General features: G+C 50.1%; 1 protein-coding gene across 1 annotated transcript; it reads right to left on the bottom strand.

The window, feature by feature from the left end:
* Window positions 1–9951: 9951 nt before the first annotated feature.
* LOC103607489 (protein Wnt-9b-like) lies at window positions 9952–11633 on the bottom strand. Its single transcript, XM_008591987.1, has 3 exons — window positions 11616–11633; window positions 11217–11276; window positions 9952–11090 (listed from the first exon to the last, which is right to left on the bottom strand). Exons 1-3 carry the CDS (start codon window positions 11631–11633, stop codon window positions 10617–10619), a joined length of 552 nt encoding a protein of 183 aa, XP_008590209.1. The 3' UTR covers window positions 9952–10616.
* Between the last annotated feature and the right edge of the window lie 3340 nt (window positions 11634–14973).

Here is a 14973-nt window from a genome sequence, read left to right as displayed (position 1 = left end):
CCTTCCCCAACGCCCCCTCAGCCAGGTCTGCACCTGCCTCCCTGCCAGTGTCCCCAAAAGCACCCTCTACTTCCCCCTTGTTTAAACTCATCACACTTTATTTTTATTCTATTTTATTTATGTACATATTTATTTAGGATAAGTAATAGATTCACATGGTTCAGAATTCAAAAGCATTGACAAGGAATACAGAGGAAGTCCTCCTGCCCTCCCACCCCATTCCCCAGCCACTGAGGTCAGCTGCCTGGAGTGAGCAAGCTTGTCAGTTTCATCACACCAAGTAGTGATGACTCGTTCATGTGTCTTCTGTCCTTCAGGAGCAGGAACTGTGCTTGTCTTGTTATGGCTTCAGCCCTACAGCCCAGCATGGTACCTAGCACAGAATAGGAGTACTATGTATGTGTGTTTGCATGTATCTATTGTCCTATCTATCTAAGTATCCATCCATCTGAGAGATTTTTATATATATATATGTATATATATATATATATGGAGAGAGAGAGAGAGAGAGACATAGAGAGAGAGAGACAGAGACAGAGAGAGAGACAGAGAGAGACAGAGACAGAGACAGAGAGAGAGAGAGACAGAGAGAGAGAAACAGAGAGAGAGAGAAACAGAGAGAGAGATTTTTAAAAAATGAATTGGGACTCTGAGAAGAAAGGTGACTTGCCGCTTAGCTCTAGTTCCCAAGACAGTGCTCACTGGAGACTCTGTTTATCTGACTTTTAAGGACTGCCTGTCCCTTCTTCTTGCACATTTGACCATCTAGTGTGAAATGGATCCCGATTTCATTTTTTTAAATTTAACTTTTAAATGGGAACAGAAATAGTACCCCTTATTAATTATCAAAAAATGAAGAGCCGTGTGTCGGGAAATAGAGCGTCACCACACTCTGGAAGTCCGCCTGGTGCCTGCCCAATCCTGACCTCATTTTAACACCACGCCAAAGTTGTGCTGAGGATGTTATTGCTGCTGCTCGCCTTGGGTCTCACTTTCCTCATCTGTAAAATGGGAAAGGAGCCCTCCAGGTCTGAAGTTCTATGGCTTTTTGATGTCTTCTCTAGTTTAACCCTGTCCCAGCTGGTACTGCTTTATGCCTGCAGTAAAATAAGATGACAGCTGTGGAAGCCTTTGGTTGAAGCTCACACCTGATACCAATGCAAGCAACGCATGAGGTGGTGGGGACATTTTTTTTGTTCTGGGCTCCACACCAGCCAACCTGGCCATGTCCCTAGCTCTGGCCTAGGGCAAGAGTCAAGTACACACAAGTGTGAGTCCTCTGAAGAGTTGGAGGGAGAGGAAGCAGGTGGAGCTGAGAGTTGTGGACCACCGTGGGGAGGGTGGGTTGGCCCATGTGCCATCTCTGCCAGCGACCAGCAGGCTGCTTTCCAGCTGGATTAGCTCATTGCCTGGCCTCATCTTGTGGAAGCTCCAGGTTCGGGCTCCTGCATAGCCTTGTTCCTGGTGATTGGGGCAGCCAGGGATTCTGGAAATTGGGAAGGAGAGGCTAGAGGGAGTAGGGGAAGGGAAGGGAGAAAAGGGCAGGGAGCATGGGCTATGAGGAGCCAACGTGTCAGGGAGGGACATGGTGCCAGCTACACCAGGAAGCCTGCTGTGGCAGGACACTGCTGGGGATACAAGTGGGGGTGAGGGAACAGTACAGAGAACAACATTCATAAATTCATTTGTTCATTCATCTTTCCACTCATTCATTCAATGAAACAAAGGATGCCAATATCGAGAGATAATTACTAATTGAGGTATGTGCAGAATGTTAAGGAAGTATAAAAGAGGGAGCGAATATGTATTTAGTGCGCTGCTGGATTGGGGAAGTAGGAGAAGGTAAATTTCACTGGAGATGTTTAAGCCAATACGTGAACCAAGTATGGGGGAGCCAGCCCCCTAGTTCTCCACAGCTGTGTGGCCCATCTCTTCCCAGACCTCCAAATCCCAGTCCAGCTGCTGCCCCCACTGGGTTTGAGTCCTAGACTTCCACCTACTTGCTGTGTGACCTCAGGTAGGTAATCTAACCTCTCTGACCCCCAGTTTTCTCAGCTGTCAAGTAGGGACAATACCAACTTGGAGGGTTGTCATGAGATTCAAATACGATAGTGGAATCTCAAACACTTTAATGCACGTGAGAGGCACTGTGCAGGGTGCTGGGCCCCTGTGTAGAACATGCTCAAAGCAGCATACTGTTGCTATTGTCAGTACCAGCAGCAGCAGAAGCAACAACTTCATTTACAAACTTGGGGCTCTGTCTTTAGGCCGAAGAGGAAGCTGAGACCGTTCCCAGTGTCTCCCATCCCTGGCCCCCGGCTCTTGGGGAAACATGAGAAGCAGGGCTTGAGGATCTCATGTATGCCCCCCCATGCCCCTTAATCCTTCCTGAACTTGGGGGGTTAGGTGCGGGGTGGGGGCGGCACCCCTGCAACACCTGCGCAGCTCTGACATCTCCTGCCTCTGGGCAGAGAAAGCAATTTCAGAAATGACATGTTGCCAACAAGCAGAAATCAGCTTCTGAATTAAAATGTGTCGGCGTCAGGTGACCCCAGGCTTGGAGGGCTGGCTGCATGAAGACAGCTGAGATTAGAGCCTGTCAGCTGCGGGAGGGGCTGTGCGGGAAGGGGTGGTGGGGACCCGGGAGTTACCATTGCTCCCCAGATCACTGGCTGCCCTGGACTTGTTCAGACAGGGGGGCAGGAATTCGGACGCTGGGTCAGGGGCTCCCGTGGCTCTGGCCGGCCTCCCCCACTCGACCGTCCACTGTCCAAGGTGGGGGTGGGGTGGGGGGCTCCAGGCTCAGCTCCCCTGAGATGGCTCCAGCGTAAACACACTAATGGGCCCGAGAGAGCCAGAGAGGAATGTGGGCCCCATAGCCCCTGGGGACTCGAGGAGGGATGGGTGTGGGGGATGAGGCACCCAAGAGGCAGGCAGCCTCAGCTCTGTGGGAGGAGAGAGAGGGAGAGAAGCAGAAGGAAGACGAGAGGGGGGAGGACAGGCGAGAGGGGAGGGAGATACCCCCAGCCACACCGAATCCTGGCAATTCCCTAATCCCCCTCCTCTCTGTCCCTGGGCCTTGGCACAAGCTGTGACCTGCAATCCTAGGCGAGGGGCAGTGAAGAGGCTGTTTAATTTCCAGCCTGCTGTTTATTGCAGGACCTTAAGCATGGCAGGGAACCTCTCTGAGCTTCAGTTTCCTTATCTATAAAGTGAAGACCATGGTTGTACAGGCCCTGAGGGTGGCCATAGTGATAAAATGAAGGTGTATGAGGGAACGGCCCAGCACAGGAGTCCCCGTGCGGAGCCAGGCTCAGGCAGTGGCATCTCTCAGAGTGCTGAACTCCCTGCATTCTAGAGATCTCTTTCCTTGTCTGTGACCTCCCTGAAGGCTGGGTCTGGGCCTCGTCACCACAGCACACTGGCAAGTGCCCAGCCCACCGTAGACGACCAGTGTTGGCTGAAGCACCTGGTGAGAGAGGGAGTGAAGTGAGGAATGAGAAATAAAAGGGGTGGGTGGGGGCAGGTAGAGGAGCCCGCCCTGCTGCTCTCCCTCCAGGGTGTCTCCCACCCCATCATGGGTTGTCCCTCTGGTCTTTTACAGCCCTTCGTCCAGAGCAGGGCTTGAGCAGGCAACCTTTGGTGGTTGGACAGTGTCCATTTTTCCCCAGCTGGAAATCAACCATGTAGGGTCAGTCCATGTGTCTTTAGGGATCCATGGGGCAGACGATCTTGGACCCATCTCAGAAGCTCCAGGATGTGGGGCCACCACAGTCATGTTCCACAGAGCCCAGAACACAGCAAGGGCCACAGCAGGGCTGGCGGGCATAGGGGGGTCCTCAGGAGCAGTGATGAGGGAGACATTGGTGCTGCTGAGTCTCTAAGGTGGGAGGTGGGCTGAGGGTGGGCAGAGGCAAGGCTGGCTCATGATTTCAAGGTAGAAAATCTCCCTCTCCCACCCTCACCACCCCCTGCTGCTCTAACTGCCTTCCCCACCTAATACAGGAGTTCCACTGGGAGAAGACACGGCTTCCCACCCCCCATTCAGAGCTAAGTCAGCGGAGAAGCGACCGACCCAGGAATATGAGAAGATTCCAGAGAGCAGTGGGTGAGAGCTCAGGCATGAGAATGGCTTGAGTTTGAATCCTGGCTCTACCACACTCTCAGCAAATGCTTTAAGCTCTCTGGACCTCAGTTTCCTCATCTGTAAAATGGGAGTGATAATTCTCACCCTGCAGGATGACCGTGAAGATTAAAAGGAATCCCATGGGGGTAGGGGAGAAAGGAAAGCTCGTTAGAGAAGAATGCCAGTTAATAAATAGACAGGGAATGATGGAATTAGAAAATTCGCATTTTGCAATTGATTTGGTCAAGGATCACCAACAGATGCTGAAACTATCGGGTAAAACGTTGTTGGGCAACAGGATATTCCCACAGTCTCAAACCATGGCCTGGCGGATGAGTCATGATTCACAAAGGGAAAAGGGCGACTTTACATTGGAGAGATCTGGTGGAAACCCCCTTAACCAAGTGATGAAATTCAGCATCATCAGTCATGGGACAAACTGACATCCTGGGGCTCCTGACCAGCATGCACAGAGGATACAGACCCCGCCAAGCAGCTTCTTGCCAGAATGTTTAACCTCAACCCAATCATGAGGAAGCAATTAGACAAATCTCAGCTAAGAGACATTCTACAAGACGTCCGGCCTGAACTCTTCAAACTGTCAATGTCATGAAAGCAAAGACGGCAGGGAGACTATTCCAGATCACGAGGGGCTGAAGAGACGTGACAATACCATGCAATGTCTTATTCTTGAGTGGATCCTGGATCAGGAAAAAGCATTATAATGGACATTTCAAGGGACAATTGGGGGTGTTTGAATATGGAGCGTGGAGTAGATACTATTGTGTTAATATTAAATTTCTTTTTTTTTTTTTTCCTTTTTTGTTTTTTTTTTCGTGACCGGCAACGGATCGCAACCCTCAGTGTCGCGCCCGCACCGGACCGGGACCGGCAACGGGGTCGCAACCCTCGGTGCTGCGCCCGCCCCTCGCTCAGCCAGTGAGCGGCCAGTTCGTACGTGGGATCCGAACCCTCGGCGGGAGCGCCGCCACACTCCCAAGCGGCACACAGTAGCAGTGCGCCACCGGGCCGGCCCAATATTAAATTTCTTAGACATGATGATGGCCTTGTGGTTCTGTTGGAGAATGGTCTTGTTCTTAGGAGATATGTGATAAAGTGTCTAAATGTCTCGGTTTCTGCAAGGTTCTCACAAATGGTTCAATGAAATAAATATGCACATGCAAAGAGAGATAGCAAAGGTGGCTAAATGCTTTTAAAGGTTGCGGGGGATACCATGGGTAGAGCACTCAACTAGTGATTGTCTCAACGAGCCCTGATCCCCCAGGAAGAGCGGTGGCTTGAGGGCCTGTTGAGGAACTGGTTTATGGGCAGGAGCAGGACAAGGCTCCGACAGGGAGTGGGGAGGCTGAAGGCAGTGCAGGATAGAAAGAACGTAGGGTTTGGAGGCAAAAGACATGGGTCCGCTTACTAGGATGTGGCCTTCAGTGAGTCACTTCACCATTTTGTGCCTTGGTTCCACTATTTGTGAAAAGGGAAGAAGGGTGCCCACCTTGAATGAAAAACAGTTGAGAAACCCCTGGCTAAACTGGAGCCTGTTATCGCGTGTGGACACATCTGTCATTGTTCAGAACCAGCTGATCTTGACCCAGGAACACTGGGCAGAAGGAACATGTCAGGACAGTGATGCAGGATGCAGGCACCCTCAGGGCTGGACTGGGGACCTACCTCTGCCTCTGTATTAGTCCATTTTTTTCTGTTGCTTACAGCAGAATACCTGAAACTGTGGATGCATCTACTGAAGGCCTTCTTCTGTGTGGGGACTCTCTACAGGGGTCCCGTGGTGACAGAGGCAATCACATGGTGAAGATGGCAAGTCTTTAATGTGCTCTCCTTATAAAGCAACAAGTGCCTCTCCTGTGACAACCCACTAAACCATTACCCCATTACTCCATGTGTGGGCTAATCCATTCACGAGGGCATAGTCATCACGATCCAACCACCTCTTAAAGGCCCCACCTTTCAACACTGGTGTAGTCTGAGTTCCCACCCTCTTTACACGGTTACAATGGGGATCAAGCTTAATGAGTTTGGGGGGAAACATTCAATCCATAACACCTCCCTCCCTGGGGACCCCAGCAGGGCAGAAGAGCTGGGGCAGGAAAGAACTGAGGGGCAGACAAGCACTCTCTGCTGCCCTTTGCTCAGAAAGGGGCCTCGTCCCCCATCAGACCCCAGGAGCAGCGGCTTCTCAAAGCATGTGAGGAAGGCAGTGTGGCCAGAGAGACTACGGGGCTGACGCAGCCGTGCTCTCATTTTTGCTCTCATTTTTCTGTAAGTCCCTGAAGGCTCCTGCTTTGCCTTATCCTGCCCCCACCCCCCATGCCCACATTGCTGGCCAGAAGATGAGGGCTCTAGAAATACTTAACTCCAGGAGGGAACCAGGACTTGGTGTGCAACCTTCCATCCCCTAGGCCTCAGTTTACCCGGAATCCATAAAATGGGGCAACCCATCCCTGCCTTCTCTATACCTGAGGAGAGGTAGCAGCATGGAGAGGATGGCAGATCTGCATTCAAATCCTGCCACCACTGCCTGCTGGCGGCACTTAGGGGTCTTCCCATCTCAACTGCCATTTCCTTAACCACTGCGGGTGGCCGTCTGCAGTGTGCAGGGTTATGGCAATAAGTGAAGGTGAAATAAATACAAATAGCTGGCATGTAGTTTATTGATTTATTGTCAGTCTCCCCCAGTAGGATGTCAGCCCCACGAGACACAGACTTGGTCCTGTTCACTGCTGTACCCCAGCACCCAGGAAGGTCCCTAGGGCTCAGTAGGAGTTCCCTAAGTAATGGTTGGTTGAATGAATGGACCTAACAGGTGCTCAGTAAATGATACCTCCCACTGTAGTTCTAAAGTGTGCTGAGACAAAAAGCATTTGGAGTTCATGGTTATTGAGAAAGGAAACTTTGGAAAATAAGAAATAATCTCCAGGGTGGGCATGGGTCTGTCTGTCAGCCTGTCAATGGAGGATGCCAGGGAAGCTGGGCTTTTCTAGACCAGGGGATGGACGCTATGTGCCCATGAGAGCCAGACAGGAACATCTGTGGGTGAGTAGGTTTGGGGCAGGGGGCTCTTGATAACCTGGGAGCCCCCATGCGCCCTGTCTGATAGGGCTCCCTCGCCCTAGCTAACTGTGGCCCGGCAGGAATGCAGGCCCAGTGTGCCACTGCAGCTGGTTTTACAAGAGGAGCCAGAAATCCAGTGGAAAACAATTCATTTTTAAAAGAAAAACACAAATGAGAGCAAATAAAACTCATCTGTGTGTTGGGAGGGGCCCAGTGGTGTAGCCAAGCCTTTCGGGGCAACGTGGGAAGAAGGACCTTATGGAGGTCACTTTCTCATCTCTCCAGGCCTCTAGGCAGTCCCAGTACTTGAGACATGGGCCTCCGCCTAGGGGAAACGCTGACATGCTGTCCAGATCCAAAAGGCCGGGTCACTCCCAGCCAGGGAAGAGGCCACTACCCTGAGTTCTTGGGCTCGAGGTGGTATCCAGGCTTTGGGCTCCCAGGCTCAGGGTAAATCAGCCCCCATAGTACCTGGTCCATATGGGTGTTCAGTAAATATTCATTGAACAAACCCCCTTCGGTGTGACTTTGAGCTCGGCCCTCCATCTCCGGGCCTCATCTGTAAAATGGGCACAGCAATGTAGCCCCGCCGACCTCACAGGAATCATGGGGAAATCAAGTGAAATTAAAGGGATAAAAATATTTCTGAACATCAAAAGTGCTTTACAAATGCCAAGTGCAGTCATTTTTGTTGTCATTATTATTATGAGCAAGACACGTTTGCCAGAGTAGAAGAAGGGGGCCTGGGACCCAGAAGGGCAGAGAATCTACAAAGACTTCACAAGGAGGACCCGGATCATGCCCATCAGGGCTCACCACAGGGAAGACGCATGCTCACCAGCTCCAGGAAGACCCGGTCGCAGGACACAGGAACCTACACGACCTCCTCCCCAGCCACCTGGCATTCAGCTCAGGCCAGGCTGCATCTCCCCAGACAGAGGGCTTCCAGGGGAACACACAAACCCCGCCTGTGCTGCCCATGAAATAGAGAAACTATATAAATAACATAAATACTTTGTCATATATCTTAGCTATATAAATTATTCTCTCTGGTCCTAAAAACTATGTCTGTGAGGTAGACAAAAATACCCTGTGAGCATTGTCCTTAAAGCTGTGGAATGAGGAGTCAGAGGTCACTCTGGATCCCAGGGGTCCCAGCAGGGCCGAGGTGGATCTTTAGGGGTGACTGGAAGAGAAAGGAGTGGCAACAGGGAAGGAGAAGGGAGAGGGAGGACGGGACACAGGGGACACCACAAGCCGAGGGGCCCTCAGAGCCTGCACCCATGCCAGTGACCTGGGGCATCCGTGTTAGTTAGCAGCCAGCCCTGGCCTAAGTCCCTCAGAGTCTGCCCTTTACCCTCCTGCTACCCTGGCACGGCCGGCCATGGAGTTGGGATGCAGGTGGTGTGCTGTTGAGTCAGGGTGCCCACGTTGCTCCCGAGGCCCCTCTGCTGCCTTAAGGCATGCCAGGCTGGAGGCAGAGTTGGGGTCTCAGAGGAGCAGGATGGACTGGACCGGCAGAGAAAAAGTCTCCTCATGGTGGGGGAGTGGAAGAAACTAGAAAACCAACCCTCTACCCTTTTCTCTCCTCCTTCCAAGACGTGAAAGCTGCTTAGGTGAGCAAAGTTAGTCTGGTGAAGGCCTCAGGTCAGTTTGGCTTCTCATGGCAGCCTCTACAATCAAAGATCCTTCCAGTATCCCCATGCTTCCCTGATCCATGGGGACAGCAGAGCTCCTCCTCACCCCTGGAGATCTTCGGGTGTCTGCTGGGGCCCAGCCACGGGGGTTCTTCCTGGAGCTGGCATCGACGTGGGTTCTGAGCACTCAGCTGATTCTGAAGTTTCCTGTTTCAGTGGAGGGTCAGCAACTCTGGGTTCAGGGAGAAAGGAAGCTGACAGAGGGGCGTGGCAGGGCCGGCAGAGCAGCCAAGGGCTTCCCGATTGAGGTCACCTCCTCCTGGCTGGCATCGGGCCCTGCTCTGGGGAAGCACACAGCCTCCAGCAAAGTGACCCCTGCAAGGCCTTCATTCTGAACTGGAGAGGTGTCGCTGCTCAATGGGACCCTCAGCCTGGGCCAAACGGTATATGCGTCTATTTGTATCCATGCAGATAAACCTGTTCCTTGCTCCTCTTCCCACTCAGAGCCTTGGGAGGTGGCACTGGAAATGTCCACAGGATCCAAGGAAATTAGCAAAGTCGCTTCTGTTCCTCATGTAAGAGCCAAAGTGAGGGCAAAGTGAAGGGCCATTAGTAAATGAAGGGGCCACCGAGGCGCCAGGCTTAGGAAAGACTCAAGCACTTGTACCTCAAGCCAGGACAAAAGCCTTAATCAGATCAACAGCCACAAGAGCAGAAATGTAACCAGATCATAACGCATAAACCAATTGTTCTTCTGCATCACTAGTGTCAGCTGGTGTGGGGGCCTCACAGCCCGGGTAGACCCCAGCCACAGGGAGTTTACCAAAGCAGACTCAAGAGCAGGCTGAGAAACTGGGCTTGCCATGTCCCTGCCAGGCTCCAGGAGGCTGTCACCCTTCTCTTCTAGGCTGGGATTAAAGGTTCCTTTGGCTACCAGGGAAAATGGAGAGGGGCCCCTGTGTCTGCGCACCCTCAGGTGCACTGAGTCCCACCTTGGGGACTGGCTTTCCCTCCTGTCTTGCCTCGGTTGGTGGCCTTGTTGAACAGGGCTGGGTGAGTGTGGATTACTCAGCTCACCAGACAAGAAAGAGGCCACAGTATAGACAGATTTGAAAAACTGAATCAAGGACATAGGGCTCTAGGGCATCTACTTGACTTGGGCTCACTGAAGCCCAGCTCCTTATCACCTGGGCTTTCTCCCCATCTCTAGCACAGCAAAGCCACAGGAGTACCAAAGGTGGATGGTCCCCAGGGGCTCACTCAGTCTGAGCAGGGCCAGAGGGCTGGACTGACCCTTCCTGGGCAGACTCCCACCTTTGCCTCCAGCTGGCACTGCCTCCCTTCACAGTCTCGGCCCAGAACCTCACCACCCAATAGCTTGCTGGCTCTCGGCCATCAGCCCAGCAATCAAGATGGTGGGATAGCCCCTTTCTTCCCTCCAAAACCTCAGTCCTGCTGTCCTCCTGGTCACCCTTATTTCCTTCCACATCCTTTTCTACTCTACCATCCTGTTCCAAGTTCTCAACAAGGTTGGGGACCCTTGGGTTCACGGGTGGGGCTTTGCTTCTCATTGCTGAGTGTTGAGGAAGGCAAAAGCCTGGCCGAGGTACGGTGGAAGGAGAAGTGGTGAGCTGCACGCTCATGTGCATTGACATGTACATCTGTGTGTGCACACACACTGTGTGTACCTGCCCAGAGGGGCCAGCTGGACAGCTGGACAGGCACTGCGGGAGGTCCTGGCAGTGCCTGGCTGCTCCTGGGCAGCAGGCCTAGTGCTTGCAGGTGTACACAAGCTCCTCCTGCACGCACTGCTGACACTCCACGTAGCAGCACCACTGCACCTGGCAGTGGCAGGAGAAGGCCACCAGGCGGCTCTGGGTGTCATAGCCCCGCCCGCAGCACAGGCTGCTGCAGCTGGCCTCCCGGGAGCACACCCGGCCCGCTGTGCCAGGTGAGTACTTGCTGGGCCGGCAAAAGCTGGGTGAGTCCTCCATGTAGACCAGGTCCCCAGGCCGGGGCGCCAGGCTCTTGGCAGGGCTGCCCGGCCTAGCAGGTGCCCACAGCTCCAGGCGACCCAAGGCTTCATTGGTGGCACTGGACACTTTGACAGCTGAGTCATAGCGCAGCTTCAGCACCTGGCCCGTCTCACGGAATGGGGAGAGCTGTTTCCAGCAGGTGCGCACGGCACAGGAACCTGACACTCCATGGCACTTGCACGTGGTCCTGAGGCCACTCTTCACAGCCTGTGAGAAGAGGCAGTATGGTCAGAGAGGCAGTATGCAGCCTGAGCCTGCCCCCAGAGCACCAATCTTGGCAGGCCAGTGACCCGTCTCACGGAATGGGGAGAGCTGTTTCCAGCAGGTGCGCACGGCACAGGAACCTGACACGCCATGGCACTTGCACGTGGTCCTGAGGCCACTCTTCACAGCCTGTGAGGAGAGGCAGTATGGTCAGAGAGGCAGTATGCAGCCTGAGCCTGCCCCCAGAGCACCAATCTTGGCAGGCCAGTGGTCTGCACATTTGCTTTTCTATGATATGTTATATAAGGACCTTTTATATATGTTATATAAGGACCTTTTATATATGCTATATAAGGACGTTTTAGTCAAAATTACTGGGATCTGCACATTTGCTTTTCTATGATATGTTATATAAGGACCTTTTATATATGTTATATAAGGATGTTTTAGTCAAAATTACTGGGGAATAGTCACAAATCTTGCCTCCTTTAAAACATTTTTGCTCTGTTTATCAAGTTTCCACTTTACCAAGGCTTCCTTGTCCATCACAGCTACATAAAGCATTCTGGCTCATTTTCTATATCTATTGAGTACAGTAGGACAGTAGATTTTTCAGTGACTGTGCCTGTACAAATCTCTCAGAGCCACTCGGCACATCAGCAGTGGTTATTATGCATGGTGCTTGGAATATATCCCACCCAGCATGGCTGCTATAGCAGGCTCTCAGCACCCACTCCAACTGTCTCTAGCAGCCCCCCCAAGCCCCTGAGACAATCAGAGCATTGTGCAGAACAATCCCAGAGCTGTTCAAAGAACATAGCCCAGGGCCCAAGGGTTGCTGTTTATTTGTGGCACTAGATCAAGAATGATATGGCAGTAGCTTATGGATGTGCATAGGAAAGACTTGTACCAACAGCACCCGAGGCTCTGGCCCTTTCTCACAGCCTTTTACTGTCACTGAAAACAATGCCATATGTATTTGAAGAGTGTAGATGTGTTCTGGGAAAACATGCATTAGGAATGCACCCAGGCTCACAGTGGCCTCTGGGCTTGTTGGCACATCCCTTAGTATTCCCCTGTTTCAAGGACACATCACTGCACATGCAAGGGAAGGTCAAGGTTGTGCATGCCTTGTTAGGTGCCTATTGAGCTTACTGGTCAGAGCGGGAAGGGGGCGTCAGGGGAGAATACAAAGAAGCAAAGGTGGCTGTGAAAGAACCAAATGCTTCTTATCTCCAAAAAGTGTCCCCTAACTCCATCCAAATTGAGTTGGAATGAAGATTCTTCCCAGTTCTGATGGTACTTCAATTATACATGTGATCAAATTAAAATAAATCGTATTTAAGTGATGAGGTGCAAAAAGATCCAAATTCAGAATATCCAGAACCTCATAAAGATGGAAAAATACTAGTGACAAGGAAGATTGGCTAAGGAAAGGGCCAACAGTAAATGAAATCATAATCTTTTTCTAGGCCTGTGGTTTTGACTTAAACACAGATAGATAAAGCAGGATTGCAAACAAGATTTAGAAAGAACTTGCAACAAAGTTTTCTCACTTACTTTTCTTTTTAGCACTAAGTTTATTTGAAGCATGGAAGAAAATTTATTTTGAACATAGCAACTTGTGTTAGCACAATGTTTTTATTGACTATTATTCCAAGCTATGGCTTTTATATTTTCCTGTTCTCTTCGATTGATATTTAATGAGTACATCTTAAAGAACATTTTTGCTATTTTATAGCTCTAACAAACGAAAATTTGTAAAACTGTACACTATGGCTTTTATATTTTCCTGTTCTCTTCGATTGATATTTAATGAGTACATCTTAAAGAACGTTTTTGCTATTTTATAGCTCTAACAAACGAAAATTTGTAAAACTGTACGATATAGCCCTCCCAACATAGTTCTATCAGTTATACGCCAATAAATAACAATGATTTCAAGGATGATTAATCATAATCATTATAAAGCACTCTGGCCAAGTCAACATCTGTTTCCATGGATACGGTAGCCAGCCATCACGGTTTTGTAATTTATGTTTTAGTTATTGTTCCCAGATGACTATGAGGTCCATTCTATACAACATGACCTTTTCACTTTAGGCCCAAGTGGACTCGATGGTTTACATGCGGCCTGGCCTCTTTTCAAGAAGTTTTTATTGAAAATTTGTGGAGACCTGAGAAAATGAAGCAGAATTTCAAAGGTCTTCCTGTCATTGCTTCCTTGAAGAGGTGAAGTGAAGTACAGCAGTGACAATGTCAATAACAAGCAACTAGTAGTACTGACCATACTGTTAGCAAATCAGAGATCTAAAAACTCACAAGGCATGAGAGAAGCGGAGGAGCAGGGGAGTGGAACGGCTAGCTCCGGGTCACACTGAACCTGAGTGGAAAGCTGGTGCACACCCAGGTCTTCTGGCTTTCAGGCCGGGGCTCATCTCTTTTTCAACTATTTTAGACAAATATATTTTATTCAGTTCTTCACTGAATGAATGTTTATTGAATCATACTATGTGTCAAGTTCTCAGCTTGGTATTGGCAAGCTAATGACAAATCAGCAGGAAGTCAAAATCTATCCCAGTTCCTGCCCATGTGGCTCAGAAAGAGGCTAGTGGGTGAGGCTCACATTAAGTGCATAATTACACGGGCCATTGGACAGTTAAGCTGTGCCAAGTGTTGAGTAGGTGAGGGCCTGTCTTTGGACATTAGGCCTAGTTCCAGAGAGAAGATAGATTTCTCTGGTTTAGTGTCACCTGACCTGGGATCTGAAGAAGGAATTAACTATGGGAAATTCAGAAAAAATAGCATGTCAGGTACCAGCATGTGCAAATGCCCCATGGAAAGAGGAAGCAAGGTTAGTACTAACACTAAAAGAAGGTGTGACAGGAGTATAGCAATCTGAGACAAGAGGATCTGGGGTTGGATTATGCAGGACCTGTGTGGCCCACTGTAAAAATTCTGTCTCTATTCTAGTTACAATAAGGACTCACCTGCAGTAGCCTTGCTTGACTGGGTTGTGTCAGAATCACAAGCAGTAGGTGGGAACTAGTGGTTGGAGTCTTTCTCTACCTTGGATGGTAGAAACACACTTTGGTCCTGTGAACCTTTACCCATCTTCTATAATTTTTTCCACTCATTTCTGCTCCGAAAGCTAGATGCTGAGAATGGCAGAAAAGCCCTGAGGTTTTCATTGGCTTTTCTGATTTTATATGTTGCAGGACCAGCTCTCCAGGATTCTAGTCTCCTCCCTGCAGAGCAAGGAAGCCATGCACTGTTCTATTGTCATGGAGCTGACAGAATAGGAATAGTGTAGGCCTTTCTCTTTCTATATATAGGATTCAAAATATTTCTCTTACATACTGGAAGTATTAGAAACCACATAAGAAGTGCACCTACCTGCATTATTTTTCTATACTGTGTACCGAATTATCATATGCTCAGCAGCACAAAAAAACACACATTGATTATCTCACAGCTTCTCTGGGTCAGGAGTCTGCACATGGCTTAGCTGGGTCCTCCACAAGCCAGGGCTTCATTCTCATCTAGAAGCTCAACTGGGGAAAGCCCCTCTTCCAAGCTCATTCAAGTTGTTGATGTAATTCACTTTCTTGTGGCTTTAAGACTTACAGCAACTTGCTTCTCCAAAGCTAGCAATGAAAGCAAAAGCCTAGAGAAAGTTGGCTAGAAAGATGGAGTCTTATATAATGTCATGTAATCATAGGAGTGACATCCCATCACCTTTGCCATATTTTATTGGACACAGGTCCTTCCCACAGTGAAAGACTACAAGGCTGTGAATATCCAGAAGCAGGGATTATGGAACCAGTCTGTCTGCCACAATGTCCACGCCCAAGCTGCACAGATACATCCACAAGAAATGCCTATG

The sequence above is a fragment of the Galeopterus variegatus genome, unplaced genomic scaffold (assembly GCF_000696425.1).
Source record: "Galeopterus variegatus unplaced genomic scaffold, G_variegatus-3.0.2 Scaffold7472, whole genome shotgun sequence".
Taxonomy (NCBI): domain Eukaryota; kingdom Metazoa; phylum Chordata; class Mammalia; order Dermoptera; family Cynocephalidae; genus Galeopterus; species Galeopterus variegatus.
This window is presented reverse-complemented; position numbering and strand designations above follow the sequence as displayed.